This window comes from Monomorium pharaonis, chromosome 10 (assembly GCF_013373865.1).
Source record: "Monomorium pharaonis isolate MP-MQ-018 chromosome 10, ASM1337386v2, whole genome shotgun sequence".
Classification (NCBI taxonomy): Eukaryota; Metazoa; Arthropoda; class Insecta; order Hymenoptera; family Formicidae; genus Monomorium; species Monomorium pharaonis.
The window spans coordinates 19210001-19227556 of NC_050476.1; the positions used below are offsets into that span (position 1 = coordinate 19210001).

Below are 17556 nucleotides of genomic sequence, written 5' to 3' on the forward strand. Positions count from 1 at the left end.
AGCGAAGTATATCTAGTAATGAATAATTTTCACAGCGGGATTACACTTCATTACCAAAGTAAAAACACGGTTAGCGACGTAGTGAGCGGAAAACATACAAGCATATTTACGTAGGCGGATTAATTAAAATAGAATATGATACGCACGACACGATGCTTTTCTTAAAACCGCTTTTGAGGTAATGGTTTCTCCAGGTAAATCCCCCGTTAATGCTGTTATATGTGTATACGAGCCGCATATGCAACGTTACTTCACAGGTGCACACTTGCGCATACTCTGCCATCACGAGGCAATAAATGCACCATAATTTTTCTCAAATGACACACTCGTTGCGTGGATATACACGTCGCTTATTTTTAACGTAAGCATTCAAGGATATATCAAAAGCCGTTTCTAAATTCTGCAATCTTTTTTCAATATTTAATTTGCAATTACAGCTATGAGTGATTGTTATTCAACATGTACAAAAAAAGCTGCAAAGATTATTTTCTCTAATCACTACATCTTATCCGTAATTAATTAATTATTCTTGTAAGCTTTTTATTTATTTTTCCAATATTCTTATCACGTGTTAAAATTTGGGTCCACTTTTTGAATAGATTATTTTATAATAGAAACATCCGGGGGACAAATTTCGCAAATGTAATTCAACCTCAAAGGCAATTGATTATTTCGCTTGTGCAAATTAATTGTCAACTAGGTAAGCGCCGCTGCAAAGAGCATTCACTCGCATAACTACGAGCCCTGTAAGGCCCCGGGGCTCAGGAATATGTTGCGAGCTTTACGTTATCTGTGGCTCTCGATGGTGATATTAAGATGTGATTTATCTTGATCCTGCTTGGAGTTGCCGGGCGCAATTAATCCGCGGCTAGCTCGCAGCCGTAGAATGACCCTTTGTGTCCTCCCAGTAATTAAAGTGCCATTGGCTTTATTACGTAATGTGTGGCGCAATTAAGTCATGCGGTGTGCCCGGCGCGAATGGAGCGTGATGATTCGTCGGGGGGGGGGGGGGGGGCCTCACAATGGCGATGTGACCCGATTCCACGAAAACTTCTCACCTCGAAAATGTAGACCGCGTTATGAAATAACACGGGGGACGTCACGAGGATTAACGCCGCGCGTCCAGCTTAACCGATTGCTTAATATAAAGAACGTGGCACGCGTGTGGAGCGCGCGAATTTGTACGTGTGTATATATGTGCGTCTGAATTTTCAAATCAAACTTGAACTTCGTAGATCGAACGAGGGACTCTAAGGAATTGAAATAAGATATACGGTCACGCGAAATACGCAAACGGCGACCGGGGGAACGTCGCAAGAAAAGGTGGCGTAAAATTCGAGGATCGATGAGCCCCAACGCAAATACAGATAGTGCCGTGCTAATGCGCGCTCGGCAAAAAAAAGAGGCATCCCGTAAAATCTCGGAATGCGCCGCCGTGATCTTCGCGGGATAGCCGGACCACCGCGAAATTGATGGCTGCACCGGCCAGCGAATTGTTATTAAAAAACGAAGGAACAAAGAGTCGGGGAAGAAAGAGAAAAAATAAAAACGTCCTCCCGGACGTTTACGTAATCACGTACATCACGCCGTCGCGGCCATAAAGCGCGCGTGCCCCCCCCGCGGATCCCCGCGATTCCCCAGGCAGTGATTAAGGCCTGATTTATATCTCGTCGTCGACGTAGCCGGCGCAATTAATACCGGAAAACAGAAACGGAGACGCCGGACGACAATTGCGGGGCTCGTTCATCACGCGGGACTCGTTTCCACCAAAACGTAATAATTAGTGGAAACGTACGTCAGGAGTTCTTACCGGCCGCGGCCGCGGCGATACGTCTCTCGCCCGCCGTATTCTTCGTTAGCGTTCCCGGCGTAGATTTAATTAATTCCCGGCTTTCCGCGGAGGGCACTCGGGAAGGCAGGTATATAAATAAAAAAAAAAAAAGCTTAGAGGGAAGGAGGCACTCACGGTTGAATCATATCCGACGTGGTTGTACGTATAACGTATTTTCCACATAAAATGCACCCTCTTTGACCGGTTAACAGACAACTACTTTCTTGCCCGCATAAATTTGCAAATTTACAAACGTGAACTTGCGCGCGCAAGAAGCTGTCTTTATTAGTCGTAAAGCTGCGAGCGTAATTGGAGGCTAATTATATTTATGTAATTGCCGGCATTTAAGCCAGCGGCACGCGACACTCGTTTGCGTACTGATTTCGTGTTCCGATTGGTGAATTTTCATCCATTGGTGCATTTCAGAAATGCACCAATCAGAACAAAGTATTTCCATCCAGCAAGCAATCTTGTGTATGAAAACAAGCCTCACGTGCCGTTGGTTTTACACAAACAAGCGCCGCCCGTTAGTCGATTGTAATATCATTCCTCTGCGTTGTGGAGGGCCGTTTATCCGACCGGTTAATCGGGAAAGTCTTCCCGATGTAGTAACACGCCCCTCCCCGCGGAGGGGCTGAACGGAGGAGCCGAGGGACTTGGAATTTAAGAAGGATAGGTCAGCGAAGAAATCGCTCGGCTACACGTCGCCGAATCGGGAGATCAGGAACCAATCAGTCGCGATTGGTTGCACGGTCGGCCGCGGGCGGTATTCCCGGGCGATCGGAACCACGTGCCAAATTGCAAATCGATATCTCAATTTGCCTCGGCGTCAGACGCAGGTAGACAAATACCCTCCTAGGATCCTTTTCCCCGGAGGAGCGTCTCAGTATGCAGCCCGCGTCGCTGTCAAAGTTTCGTTATGTCAGGGGTGCGCGGCGCTCGTTGTTATTTTTACCGTCTGCCTCCTGCCGATTTCCATTTATTTCGGAGACAATGAAAGCGCCGTACGTTGCCCGTACGCGCGTTACATTTTGTAAGAGGATGTGTAAAATTACATAAATAATATGTGTAAAAATTATACAATTTACAGTGGAACATATAACATTTTTAATATCTTTATCTCTAAGTGCAAAAATATAATTTTTTCGACTAATTTAAAAATATATTTGCATAATTAGAAACAAAAATACTAAAATATTTAGTATTTAAATTGTGTAAGAGTTGCAGATATTATACAATATATTTATTGGTTTTTTTACAATGTACAATGATGACTTTTGTACAATGATAATGCAAGATAACGAGATATTCTCGTGAATGTAATTGAAGGGTAATTACAATTATATAAACGGATACTTATAAATGCCGTTTGTTGGTTAATTGTTACATCATTTTTTAATTATATTATTCCTATTAAAGGAGAACCGTTTAATCGGGAAAATTTTTTAACTTACTATTAATCTACATTTTTTTGTAGCAAATAAATGAAGTTATTTTAAAAAATAGAATAAGAAAACTTCAAATGTCAGAAATTACTATATTTATTATATTATAAAAATATTAATAAAAACTAAATAATTTTTATATATAAATTTATTTGACGACTTATGTCAAGCTGTGTCTCTGATTAACTTGTAATCAATTTAATAAGTAAGCAAAATTAACATTTTTTGAACAATTTTTTTTAACTATTTATTTAAAATTACATTAAAAATAAGATTTTATTTTTTGCTTTAATTTAGTTTAGTTAAAAAATTTTAATTGTTTATAACTTGAACGTTATTGGTATCTGTAAATAAATAATGATTAGTTTATGAGAAATAACTATCGTTATAAATTAATTAATAAAGAATTTATGATAAAGTGACAAAATGTTTATTTATCTTCGTATAACTCGAAGCTGATTTTTTATAACCAAGAAGTAAGGTCTTGTTATTAGCGTCGGTCACGTTTCAGGAGTTGATTTCGACAAAATACGAAACGAAATACATATCGAAGCGCGGAAAGTCGATATCCCCATCGACGTTCACGGTTTCGCGACGAGAGGTGAACATTGGGGATGAGGGGCGGGAAAGGGGGATCGCGGTGCGCAAATGCAAAACCATCTCTGCGAATTCTATTCAGTATATCTGAGGCGGAGACGAAAGCGGCAGGTGTGCAAGTCGCGACCGTTTCTCTCAAATATGGATCCTCCCGACGAATTGGTTCACCGCAACCAACCCAACCCAGCTCGTCCCCGTGGTTCACGAGCTAGAACGCCCGGAAGTGTCTTCGTAGCAATCGATCGGGATGATTGGATCGTATTCGCATGATTTTAATGAGACGTTTGGGTGAAAGAAGAAAAGAGCAGAATACTAATGTATCGGCAGTGATCGGGGTTGTTTGATATTTTAGACGGATCCGAGAGAAATGTTTCACGTTCGCACACGACGAAATTGAAAATTTTACTCATTCGTTTGCTTTGGAAATTTCCTCAATGTCTGTCAGTTAAAAATTGAATGTATTTGTTAATTGAGATTAAATGCTTCTCTTTGTTTGTACACAGAGAAAAAAGTAATTGATTCAACAAAGTGTGTAGTTGCGGCCTGCCAATTACAGATATACTCAATAATGATACAATAATATATGCTATTGCAATATCAACATTGCACTTGCATTAACAGCAAATATTATTGTGTTGAGTATATCTGTAGTTCGCGGTCTGCAATTATACATTTTATTGGATTAATTACTTTTTTTCTGTGTGTTCTATTCCATTTTATTATGCAGGAGCGTTGGCGTTACTCAAAGTTTGCATTTCACCTCACGACCGTAAAAATATCTCATTTCACATTTTTTATATGTATTCTATGAATTTATAATGAAATGTCATTATTATATAATTGTCTAAGTTATAAAAAATTTAAAATTTATATTAATCATATTTCCTCTTGTTTTTATTACAGGTAAGTGTTCGTACTGTAACAAATCCAGATATCAGGCATCAAAGCGGTACACTATTGGTGAGTTATACGATTGAGTAAAAAGAAAAGGGAATATAAAAAGACATAACCCGCGAAAATTGAATTAATTGTCGCACAATGCAGCTTTGAGAATAATCCGAGGTGGAAGAGATAAATAAGCGGCGTGACTTGAAACGAAAATAAATCCCCATTGTTTTGACGAAATACTCTTGAGACAGGAATCTTCAATCGTTGATTATCCAGCAAATGTTGCTTTTCAACTGAGAGATCTAATTTTCGCATTCAATCAATTTCTCAGTTGATAGATAATATAGTTTCGAGAATTAAATTTGCGGAACTCTCTTCGGAAATGACAATAGACGCGAGACTCATTTCTGAAGTTGCTGTTACGTGAAATTAATTGAATCTGGGTGAGTTGATCGTGTGGAATTAACTGTTCTCCCCTTACGCAAACTTACGATAATTACAATTCACCTTCAGTTTTCTGACTTACTTTCTTTATGACTACTCAATGAAACTCGCTGAAACTATCCCCTTCCTGTTTTAACCTACTTATCAGCGGACTTTTCCTTTATTTTTCCGTGCAAAAGAATCGGGTAAATATAAAATATAATTTACGAGCGTACAAGTACGAGTTTTATTCAACCATGAATATTATTATGATGAAGATAATATTTTTATTATATTAAGTATTTTTTGCTACGTAGTAAAAACATTTTATTTAAACATATTATAAAACCTATTATATTAAAATTGGGCATTGTTAAAATTTTTGTGAAGGATTTCTAATAATATGAATTAGTATAATATTATATACAATAATTGTATTATTTGAATATTTTATATTAAAATGATATTTAACATTTCTTAAAATAAAATAATTTTATTTAATTTAAATAAACAAATAACAAAATAATGTAGTTTTGAAATATTATTTCTATATAAGATAAATAAATACAAAACGTATTTTATATATTATAAATGTTAATTTTTATGAAAAAAATATACTTCTATAATTTATTTCCAAATTTTATTGGTGTTATTTTTTGTTTCATTTTTACATAATATTTGTGTCATTTTGTTTTGTATAATATTTTATACTTTTATTTTCTAACAAATTTATTTTACGTTAACTTAATAGAAAATTTGAATATAAATCTTTTAAACCATATGAAATGTGTTAAATTTAACACAAAATTGTTTACTGTGAACATAACAATAATAATTCCAGTAAAAATTTAATATAGGTTTATATTATTATTTACATTAATGTCAATTAATATAAATTATTTTATATTTGTAATTTCTTTATTCTTACTTGATAAGGCTAATGCAAAGATCACGTAAGAAACGATAAGATTGCACAAAATTGTAAGTACGAAAATTTTACATAAAAATACCGCGAAACTGGAAATTGTTCTGACGCAATCGTCCATTTAATTCCATTTTTCCGTGGACCTGTCGCAGCAAAGTTCTGTAAAGATCTTTCGTATATGATGTCGTCTTGAAACGAGACAAAAAAAAAGGAGGAGACAATTTTCTTTTTCAAATCCTTTGAAAAGGACGGTTCTCTGAAACACAGACTCGTTGCCTCCTCTCCGTCCGCCTATCACACGCGCCAAGAATATCGTTCTATTTTCGCTGCGACTTGGTAGATCCGAATTACTTCGACAGTCATCTCTCTGTTCCGCGCAAACGGAAACCTAATTTGTGCCCCGGTGATAAACAGTCTGGTATACACCGATTTCCGGCGGTGAGTGGGCACAAAGAGAGAAACGAGGGCTAAAAGTACTCGGCTGAAAGACACGACACGGGAAGCTAGACACCGTGATAATCGTTCGTTTTATGTCGTACAATTAATTATGATTGAGGCCATCTTTACTTTCAGTTTCTTTTGTTATTCGAGTTTCCTCGCAAAGGCTCGCTTCATTGTCCCTTGGTCTTTCATCAAACGGGACTTTATCTCGTTTGCGTCAGTCAACTTCAGCACAGCATCGTACTATAGAATTTGTAGATTAATAATTACTACGGAGATAGACAAGTAAGAGATTACAGCGTTCCTGCAAAATTAGCAAAGTTAAATTTTGCAAAAAGCAGAATTGTAAAAAAGGGAAAGAGAATAAAATTTGTTATATTCTGTAATAAAATTTATTTAAAGATAAGTTGTAGACAATATTGGTCTGTACATAAAAACTTTTGATATATAAAAATTTTAAGTGAAATAAATTGGACAAAAAATTGGAGACTAGTGCAGTTATTGGGGTGCAAATAAACATTTAAAAAATTAATAAATGTATGAATTATTTGATATAAATTATAAATAATAGAAGACAAGGGTCAAGACTGAACGTCAAAATGCATGTTGCATTTCTATTGAATATCATTTATATTCAGGTGCGTTCGACTTTTATTTGATTGATTATTTCACTTATATTTTTTGATAAATTGTAAATGATAGGTAAATAAATTTTTAAAGGACAAGATATATATAGTTATTATGGAATGAGCAAATGTACGTTTAAAAACGGAATATAATTGAAAAGTATAGTATCTACGGATATATAAGCTGTTTAATGGAAATGTTACGTGACGGGAAATTAAATTTTTGTTCTTCTGGAACAGAAAAAGATGAAAGGGAGAATCGAATTGCATGTAGGTTTGAGCAAGTAAGTTTGGTGATCGAAGTTTGACAATTGGAAAAAGTGGATTAGAATCCTTGATACAGAATAAAACGCAGCCTGATCAGAGGAAAGCGAGAACTTCTGTGAGAAAAAAAGAAAACGAATTGAGAGTGACACTGCAGGTCCGTATAGAACGATCGATCGATAAAAAGACTGACTGATAGATTTACTACTTTAGACAGTATTTGTTACAAAGCGTCAGACGGTAGAAATGCGTGGAGTGTATATGTGAGCGAAATAAAAATCAATGTCAAAAAATTGAGTTTTAAATCGCAGGCGTAGTCAAAAAATTTTGAACAAAAAGTAGAACTGACAATGAGCCAACGTGAAAATAACGTTTCTCTCTTTCTCTTTCTATTTTTCTTCCTTTTTTGCTCTCTCTCTCTTTTTCTTTCTATATTTTAATTTTAAATTGTGCATACATATACATGTCGATTAACAATAGATTAAAAGTTATGCATTATGTTTTTATACGTTTTTTAGTTTTCTTTTATCATAACTTTATAATATGATAATCTTTATCTTCTAAACTTTATAATATAATAATAAATTGTTTCAATAAAATTTTACTGTAACACTATTAAATTATATTTATAAAATGTCAGACATCACATATTAATGCACATAAGTACAGTAGTATTAAACATAAGTGCGATAGCATAAGACGAATAATTTCATCAATTTTTGTATCTACAAAAAGATGGAGATCTTTCAGTGAAATTGCGAAAATAATAGAGATATAAATATCGTATATATGATGAAAGGTTTGTTCTTTTGCTTTGCTTTGCAATGAATAATAGATAAAGGCTGCGAAATGGAAACGTTTGATATTATTATTATATTTAGATTTCAAAAGAAATTCAAATTCTAGAAATGCGAGATTACCGAGATTTACATTTGCTGTTCATCCTTTGTTCGTTAACTCAGTGCACACGAACCTTAAGGCAGTTCACTCGAACAAAGAGAAAACCTCGTTTTAGTAGCCACTACAGGTCACTTAGCTTACTAAGCGAGTTTATGCATACGAGTTTCGCGCGTCTCGCTAGAATGAGTTTCGACGACGCAATTTGCAAGAGAAATTGCCGAAGACTATGAAAATCGGTATATGTATATATATATATATATATACATATATGTTTCAAGGTTTAATAGTCATCTGAGAGTGAAAAAGAAAGATTAAATTTTATATTATATTTTGAGTATGGAAATGTAAGAGACGCGTCAAGTAGTAAAAACTAGTATTTATGAAACTGAAGTATATTTTTATTTTAAATAATTATAAAAGATTTTTATGACGATAAAATCAGTTCAGTTGAAAGAACACTAGATTAATTGCATTTTTTAATAAAATTAATTTATTAAAATTAAATAATATTATAATTAAAATTAATTAATAATTAAATTTATTATATAATTTTTTTTTAATTTTCAAATTTTAACAAAATGAAATAATATTTGAGTATATTCAATTTAGGTAAGAATTATGCTCAAAATTCATGTTTCGAAATGTGACTGTTTGAATGCTGAATGAATTTAAGCATGAATTTTCGCATGTCAGTGTCTATCATCATAGATCAAAGACATGTTTTTCTCAGGAATAGCGTATGATAATTATTCTATGAAATTATTTGCTAAATTAAATTAATGGTATATTTATTTTAAATTATAACATGCATATATTATGTATAACATGTTGCATTTTTCAAACAGCGCGAGAAATTTTACGAATTTTTTTCAACATATTCTTATGATAAATGAATATAGTTATATATAAATGATTATAAAATATCTTTTATAGATATATAAAATTTTTTACATCGGATTATCATTTTAAGTAAAATTATATCCGTATGATGACACACGAATGGCATGACACACGATATCGAAAAAAATAAAATATATAAAGAATAAATTAATATATTTTTAATAAATTTATTTATCAATGTCTGTAATTATATGATAATAAAAAATTTACTTATGTTTTATGTGATTTTTATCACAATAATCATCACAATTATAACAAATTAAATTTACATGCTTGTATTTAATTTTACAATCGTTTAAATTGCTATGCAAATTAATTTTAAATATTATTATAAAGGTGTTATTTCCATTAATATAATTTTATTTATCAATAAAAATAAAATGATTTAACTTACATTTAATGAAAGCAAAGTTTTTCGGAATGTCAATAATGACTTTGTGCGAAGCGGAAAATGTTGTTTATGATATATACTGAACTCGCTTTTAAATGCATCAGGATTTTACAGCCATTTCTACAGATGTATGCTTACGTTTTAAACAAACTATATAGTATACATGAAAATGATGTTTGCCACATTCTATTTTTATTAAACAGTAGTATTTTAGTTGTCAATTGTAGTGTTTTATAGTTTATCTATTTTACTTTTTATTATATTTATTATTATATAATACTAAAATTTAAAAAATAATAACAAAACTCAATTTATTGGATAAATACTTTTGTGTATTAAAAATAATTAATTTTGTTACAATTTTGAACTTAGTTGCTTTATAAATACATTTTATTTACTTATTTATGAGAAAACTAATCTGTATATGGCAGTGAAAGTTTAAATTATTTTGTGTAAATATATAAAATTATAAAAGTATTTATATAAAGCATAAAACATTTTCTCTATAAAAAATTCACTGTTTTGTCATTATTTTTTAATACATTTCCATTAGAGCACATTTTTGTTTTTAAAATAATTTAAATGCAATATATAAATTTTCAACAATCTATAAGTTTCTTTTAATTTTTTAAAATTATTTTATATGTAATAATATATTTTTCATAGACACATCGATAATAAGCTCGCGAAGTCCACCACAGACGTAACACAAGTGCGTAACAAATACACATTGGTAAAAACGTTTAAACGAACGTATCGAGTGGCTCCGTAACTTTGTCAACTCGTGGGAGCGGCAAATATTATCGAATCAGCTTCCCGCCGCGCCGCGTCACGCCGAAAAGCTGTGAGGGAAGCGATCATCTCCCGGAAATTTCGAAGGGTGTCGCTATAATTGGTAATCTGTAGTTACACCCTGTCCAGGGAATAGCTGCCAATTAATTAAGCCGCGTATTCATGCCGTAAACTAATGTCACGACTAATAACTCGTCCCGTCGGAACCACGGCCACACGGTGCGCGTTCATCGGCTTAATTACGCAATCGCGCGATTCATCTCCGCGTGACAGATTTTGCAGTTTTTTCTCTACAATAAATATTAATTTGATAATATATAACAATCTTACGAACATTGGGAAATTTAGCGAGGTAAACGTGAGATTTATTGTAACAATGAAAAACTTTGAATGTATTATAATGAAATGCGTTTACTGAATAATGCAAATAATCTTCACATATAATAATAAATAATGATATGACGACATGTACACGAAATATGACAAAAGATTAAAGGAATTTAAGATCTATTGTTATAATAAATTGGAGCTTAATCTATTGTTAACACAATTAATATTATTTTCAGAACAGAAAAGAAATTTATCATGGCTGACAACTACCAAGGATTACAAGTAATACCTAATTTAAATGAAAATTTTCATTATTATTATTATTATTCTTCCAATCGGATTATAATTAAATTAACCGGTGCGGAAAATAGGCATTTAAATAATCAATTAAAATTTACAGCACAATGCAGCGTCATAATGTGTAATATCGATATTCATGAATATTTTGTATAGAACACTAATTAAAGTGAAAAATTTATTGTGTTGGAGAAAAAGAATGTTGCTCCTCGCCGGATATACGTAGCGGAAACGTAATTTATTAGAATAATCCAAATGACAGAGATATACTTTACAGTCTTTCGTTTGACCAACTTTCGCGAGATAAAACTTGAGGCATCGCGCGCGGAGTTCCAATCGATCTGTTCACAGGGATGACTGATCCGCCCAGTCATTTGGGCTTAGCAAACCCCCACGGATCCGAGCTCAACACACTGCGGATACGCGCACACATTTGCACACGCAACCACGTGATGCACGGTTTTTTTTTTTTTTTTCGAGAGAGAGAGAGAGAGAGAGAGAGAGAGAGAGCGGGTGGATTGACGATTGGACGTGGAGTCCGATGGCTATGCCAGATACAGTGATAGCAAACATATTTCCACGACGACAACTGTATTTGTATCCTTAATAACCCGTGGGTTTTTTTTTTTTTTTTTTTTTTTTTTGTAAATTCCCGAGTGTGCGTGCGAAGATCGCGTGTAAATCAACCCCCTGGCCGAATTCAAAAGTGCCGCGCGTTTATAACCGTCACGATTTTAAGCGAATCGCGTAAAATTTGTATGCGGCACCGCCGCGATTATTTACCGCGTCGCGGAGCCCGGCACTTTACGGTTCTATTGATTAATCGCGTTACGCGGACTGCTGGTGTGCCACGTTATCATCGCGTCGCTGTCGTATGAAAAAGTATCACCACCCGCAAAAAGATCGCTTCGCCACCTTTTTGCATCGATAACGATGTTTTGTACGCGCGCGCGCGCACGTCATTTTATGTATTTACCTCGGTTGATTGCGATGCCGATGGGCCGGCTGGAACGTTTTCAAACGTTTTCAAATGGGGTTTCGAAACCACACCGGCTGCGGCGCACAACAGCGCGCGAAATGAAATAATTTAGCACGTAATTTGTCCCGTAAATCTGAATACGAATGTCGCGGTAAATAATTGTTAGATGGAGGAATTAATGATCATTCCGCGTTTGATTATCGCGCCGAATCGACGTTTTCGCGACAGGTTGCGACTGAACCATTCAAACGCGTCGCGAGCGTTCGCGCCATTCACGTTCCTCGGTGTATCGTGCAACTACGCTCCGTTCCGACTGATAAAATTACGCTATCGCCTCTGCTTTTATTCGACTGCACGCCTACAGTACCGGCCAGAATTATATCACCCTTCTTAAGTGTAATCAGGTCTTTTAAGTATAACTTTTGTCAAGGTGCATCGAATACGCTAAAAATTTTACGGTAGACACCTAATATATGTGGTATTGCACTTAATCAGTCTAACTGATAGAAGCAGAATTTACAAACTCTATACGCGACAGCTAAAATTCTAACAGATACATTTTGGACATAAAGAAATCTGTCTGTATGGCAAAATATTTTTTCCGGGTGAAAGATCCTCGTTGAAAAGTCCGAGAAGAAGATGAATGTTGATTTTTGTTTTTGAGGGGAAGAAGAGAAGGAGAAGTGGAACACGCGCGTCTTTTGTATTTGATATGAGCGACGGCGCACGGCGCTTGAGATACGAAGTTGATATTTCACATGACGGTCTCCTCGCGGCTCGGAGGATTTACGGCCGGAAGGAAGCGAACGGGCGAATTGTTCCTCCGGGAGAAAGAGAAACGGGAGAGACCAGCCGTTGTTTGTACATCTACCGCCGGTAGCTCACTGCCCTCTCCGGCCGGAGAATTACTGCCGTAATTTCGATCGGACTTCGGTCTTTAGCGCCCTTTCGCCGGAGCGGCGTATGTTTGCCGCGGCGCTTTACGTATACGTCCTGTCGAAAGGACGATCTTGGTTGCAAAGGGTCTTTCGAGGGAAATTCAAATTTTATATTTATTTCTCTGAAGAAGTTGGAGATCTGGAGTTTAAACTTAAATTTGCTGGGAGATCTATTTTTTTTTGTTTTTACAAAACTGCGATTAGCAGTAGAAATTGTATGCTGTGGTGAATTACATTAATATGACGGAAATAAATAAATGTCGAAATTCGAGACGCTCTGGAAAAAAAAAAGATTGCAATTATTTTAAATATAATTCATAATCATTTTAATGTCAACTATATAATTATTGTTTTTAACTATGCAAATTATAACTATAAATTATTATTATAAATCAATGTTAAGAAATAGTTAAATTTACAATAATAATCATGATTTCGTTTATTATATAGGAATGTTTAGTTTTTTTCTTTTACTATATACACACCTCGATATTTTAATTACATTAATATCTGGAAATGTTATAATTTATAATGAATTTTTGTCACAGTTCTGCTTTTTCTTATTATACACACCTCGATATTTTAATTACATTAACATCTGGAAATGTTATAATTAATAATAAATTTTTTTCACAGTTGGCAAAACTATGAACACGATTATTATTAACGTTATAGCAATGATGATCATAAAAAATGGATCACAATTATTGGCATCATGTAATTAATTATAGGCGCAAGTATTAAATATTTTTCCCTCGGTGTGCCCCTGCGGAGGATCTAAGAATCCAAGTTCGCCAAGTCAAAATCCCTTTTCGGAACTCACGTCGTTCCGAAGCGAGTCGCGCGATTACGATACGCCTTAGGAAGCAGGGAAGTTTCGGGCGACGTTCGAAGTTCACATGCGAACGCGGATCGTTCATCTTATGCTCCGGCGTAAGAAGTCGCGCCGGGCTGCTACCGCAGGCTTGGTATACCCGGGTGTACGAGGCTGCGGAGGCTGTCTCTCCCGAAGTAATCGCGAGCGCGAAAGCGTGCCCCTGTACATTATATTTACATCATCCGCCATCGAATTTAACTCGGGACAAGCGCACGTTGTTTGATCTACGGGATAGCTTCGATAGCGGCTGGGAGATATAAACCCCCCCCCCCCCCCTACGTATATTTCTTGCCCCGTGAGAGTCGCGAGATACGCGTCACGAAGTAATATACGGCCACGGAAGAGAAGAGAGCCGCGGCAGCAAACTCGGAAATGCACCGTCAGCCAGTATGAATGTATACGATATAGTCGCTATTGTTTTTTCTTTTTTTCTTTTATATCGATACGTGCGTTATGTTCACAGTGTTCTTTTGGCGACAAGTATGTAAAGGAATGCCCCAAACTAAAGTTTCTCGTGAAAATAATATTTCTTTAAGAATATATAAAAATTCTTTCAAAATTTTAATTTAATCTTACGTTGTTAAAATATTCATTCAAATTCAATCTCTCAATGTCGCAATGAATGTTGCTTAACAAACTTTTATACTGAAAAATTTCGGAATTGATGCGTAAACTAATTGGGTATCTATTAACTTAATGCACTTAGGATGCAACTTAGGACATTCCTAAGGTGTGATCGGCACATTTCTTTTCTTTGACCTAAGAACATCGGGATAAACAACGGTCCTTATTTCTTTCTTTAACAAAGTTCGGCATCAAAGGGATTGACCTAGTGTTTTTATCTCGGTTCCTGCACGTGCCTTTCATCCAGTTCTCTTCGAGAATACACAATACAAATACTTTCAAGAGATTTTGAAGTATGTTATGTAAGAATCACTTAATTAAATAATTTTATTACTCTAGTATCCTCCTAAGTGTTAACTAACAAGAAAGAAAATCAGATTTCGTTTGAAAAGAGGCTTTGGCGGCAGAAAGGTATAGGAGTACGTGCATTAGTTAGTGAATAAATTTGATCCGATTGAGAGTTGGGATGTTCGATCACTCATCCATCACTGTTAAGATTTGATGCAGCGTGCACTCAGGAATATATATATATATCGATTCGTTCAAAACCTTTTCGCAAGCGCGGCCTCTTTGCCGACATTTCTTATCGAAAAGCAAAGCCGGAATTCGATATTCGCATTTGCATTCTGCATCGTGTGGTATAATGTCTTGACGTTTTATGCTGCTGGCGTGTATCGTGTTCTCAAAGGTGCGGTTACATCCTAAGACGGTGTCTCGTGTCGCAACCCCAAATACTGCATCGTCCTTGTTCGCCTCGAGCGGTGAACCGGTGTTCGAGACCGACCCCGACGGTGTTGCGGAACTTTGAGATTTTAAGAGAAAGTGTGCGAAGGATACAAGATGTTTAGTATACAACGTGTTACAACAATATTCCACGCCAAATTTGTTTTAACAGGTATCCTAAAATAAAGCGAATCGTTTGAGAAGGAAAGAGAGAGAGAGAGAGAGAGAGAAAAAGAGTTTTAAACTATGCAGATGATAAGAACGAGATTTAGAAAATGCAAGATGCTGATAACAAAATGTTTACTTTTATTCGAAATTTCTAGTGAAGGATCCTGTTTCTGGAAAATTTTCCCGTAGGGTATGTTTCCCAAAAATATTCCGTCATAAAATTTCGATAACAAATTTGCGCGAGAAAGAAACAATCAGAAAATATGAAAATAATTTGTATAAAATTTTTGTTGACATTTCTGTAGGTTAACTTTTGTCACGGAACGTCAAAAATAGATGGGCTTTGACGTAATATTTTGGGAAACAATTTTTACTCAACGCGAAAGGGAAAAAAGGGACTCAAAGCACAATTAATCCTTTGTACTTTGAAGATAAAAGCTTTTTAAAACATTCGCAGAGGAGTTGAAACTTTTTTTTTTCCTTATTTTTACATTCGCGCAATGCATTTTTAAAGTTTGATCCTTTTCATTCTGCTGCACTCCATAGCGCAATGTATAGCGCGCGGCACTCATTGCTGCTTCACTAACCGGTCGGCGTATAACACGGGATCGATGAAGCAGAAAAGGGATCTGAACGAGTATGATCGGGGCTCGATAGCGAGCGGATGACAGAGCTCTTGAGCGCATCCGGCGCCCGGCTTGTTTTCCTACCTCCGTGACTCCGAGCTGCTGCCGGTCGACATAAAGCGTTTCATTGCGGCTGCTTTTCGTGGCGCAGAACGGGAGGCGAAAACTCTTCTTTACTCTCCCCCCCCTTCTCTCCTTCTACCCCATAATTCCTCGATGTCCGTTTTCGAATCGGCAGCGGGGGCGCGGTGTGCCCGCGAGATTTACCTCGTACTACGTCTTGCTTAAGCTTCCCTATGTGTTTTCAGTAAATTAAAAGGCTTTATCGTTAGCACCGAGCGAGCGCGTTCCACTCGGCGAGCAACGCGCGCGCCTCTTCGAGATAAAATACGATAATAACTGACGAAAGAGACGATGTGTGCTTTGCTACGTTTGTTAGTTTTCACTTTCAGAGAATTAAAAGGCGTATTTCCCACTTAACTGCACGTAGAAAAATATCGATTCTGCTATTGAGAAAAGCGATTGTTTAATTTACATTGTTGGGTACATAACGGTTATCTTTAATAAACAATATTATTTGATAATTATCTTAAAATATATTTATTACTAATTTGAGAAAAACGTTTTATTACTAAAAGAAAAATAATTTATAAGAATTTCTCTTTCAAAGACTTATAAAATTTTATCGAAGAAAAGTTAGTTTATGCAAATAAATTTTTTATTTTGATTTAATATTTTTGATTGAAGTATTAATTTATTAGGCTTCAGAATATATTTTGAATCGGTTTGATGTACATGATAAATTTACTAAATAATATATTTAAAGTAATATTTATTTAACTTAAAGTAATTTTTACTGTGTGTATTTTTCTGTGTGTACACAGAAATCCATTTTATTTTAAGCAAATATTATTTATTTTTAGTACAAATAATGAGTATATTTTAAGACTTATCAAGAAAATATTCTTTATAAAGATAACTATTACTGAAAAGAAGAAAACTAAAATTGTTAATCGTTTTTCTTAGCACGAGAATAATATTTTTCTGCGTGTGCCGTAAAATTAAATAAGGAAAATTGCATTTACGAATCCTATTGTTTATCGAAATCTTTAAAATATATTCTGTACTATGTTATTTAAACGGAGAGATAATTGTTATTTAAATATCAATTAATAATCTGTGGCATTAGTTACTTTGAAATATTAATGCTACAACATAGCATATATAATGTGCCTGTAATTTGAATTTTGAATGAAATCTGTGTATGTGCCATTTGTTAGCATAAAATTACATAACATGATAATCAGGTAATTAGAAAACTTACTACTTATACATTACGTACAGAATTATATAGAGAACATAAATATCGCGTCACGTCAGAGTGTTTTAACTTTAGTGCCTTAACGATTAAGATATAAACTTCTTCCGCAAAGTCAACAACAGCTGAGTTTAAATTACGGTGTTAGAGATGCGAATCTCGTGCTTGTTGTCAGCAACATAAAGCACGCTGCATTTTACTTGCAAGCGCTTGGAAAACACAACAGAAATCAATAATATTTACTGTAAGTTAA

General features: G+C 35.0%; 1 protein-coding gene across 9 annotated transcripts in view; it reads left to right on the plus strand.

The window, feature by feature from the left end:
• LOC105835192 (venom dipeptidyl peptidase 4) overlaps positions 1-17556 on the plus strand; it is a 401395-nt gene that overhangs the window by 144389 nt on the left and 239450 nt on the right. For 4 of the 9 annotated variants that reach the window (XM_036292837.1, XM_028193725.2, XM_036292838.1 and 1 more), the window contains one exon: positions 4777-4833. The exons of the other annotated variants lie outside the window; for them this stretch is intronic. In XM_036292837.1, coding sequence (XP_036148730.1) covers positions 4777-4833 — 57 coding nt within the window. The remainder of the gene's footprint in view (positions 1-4776; positions 4834-17556) is intronic. 9 annotated transcript variants of the gene reach the window in all.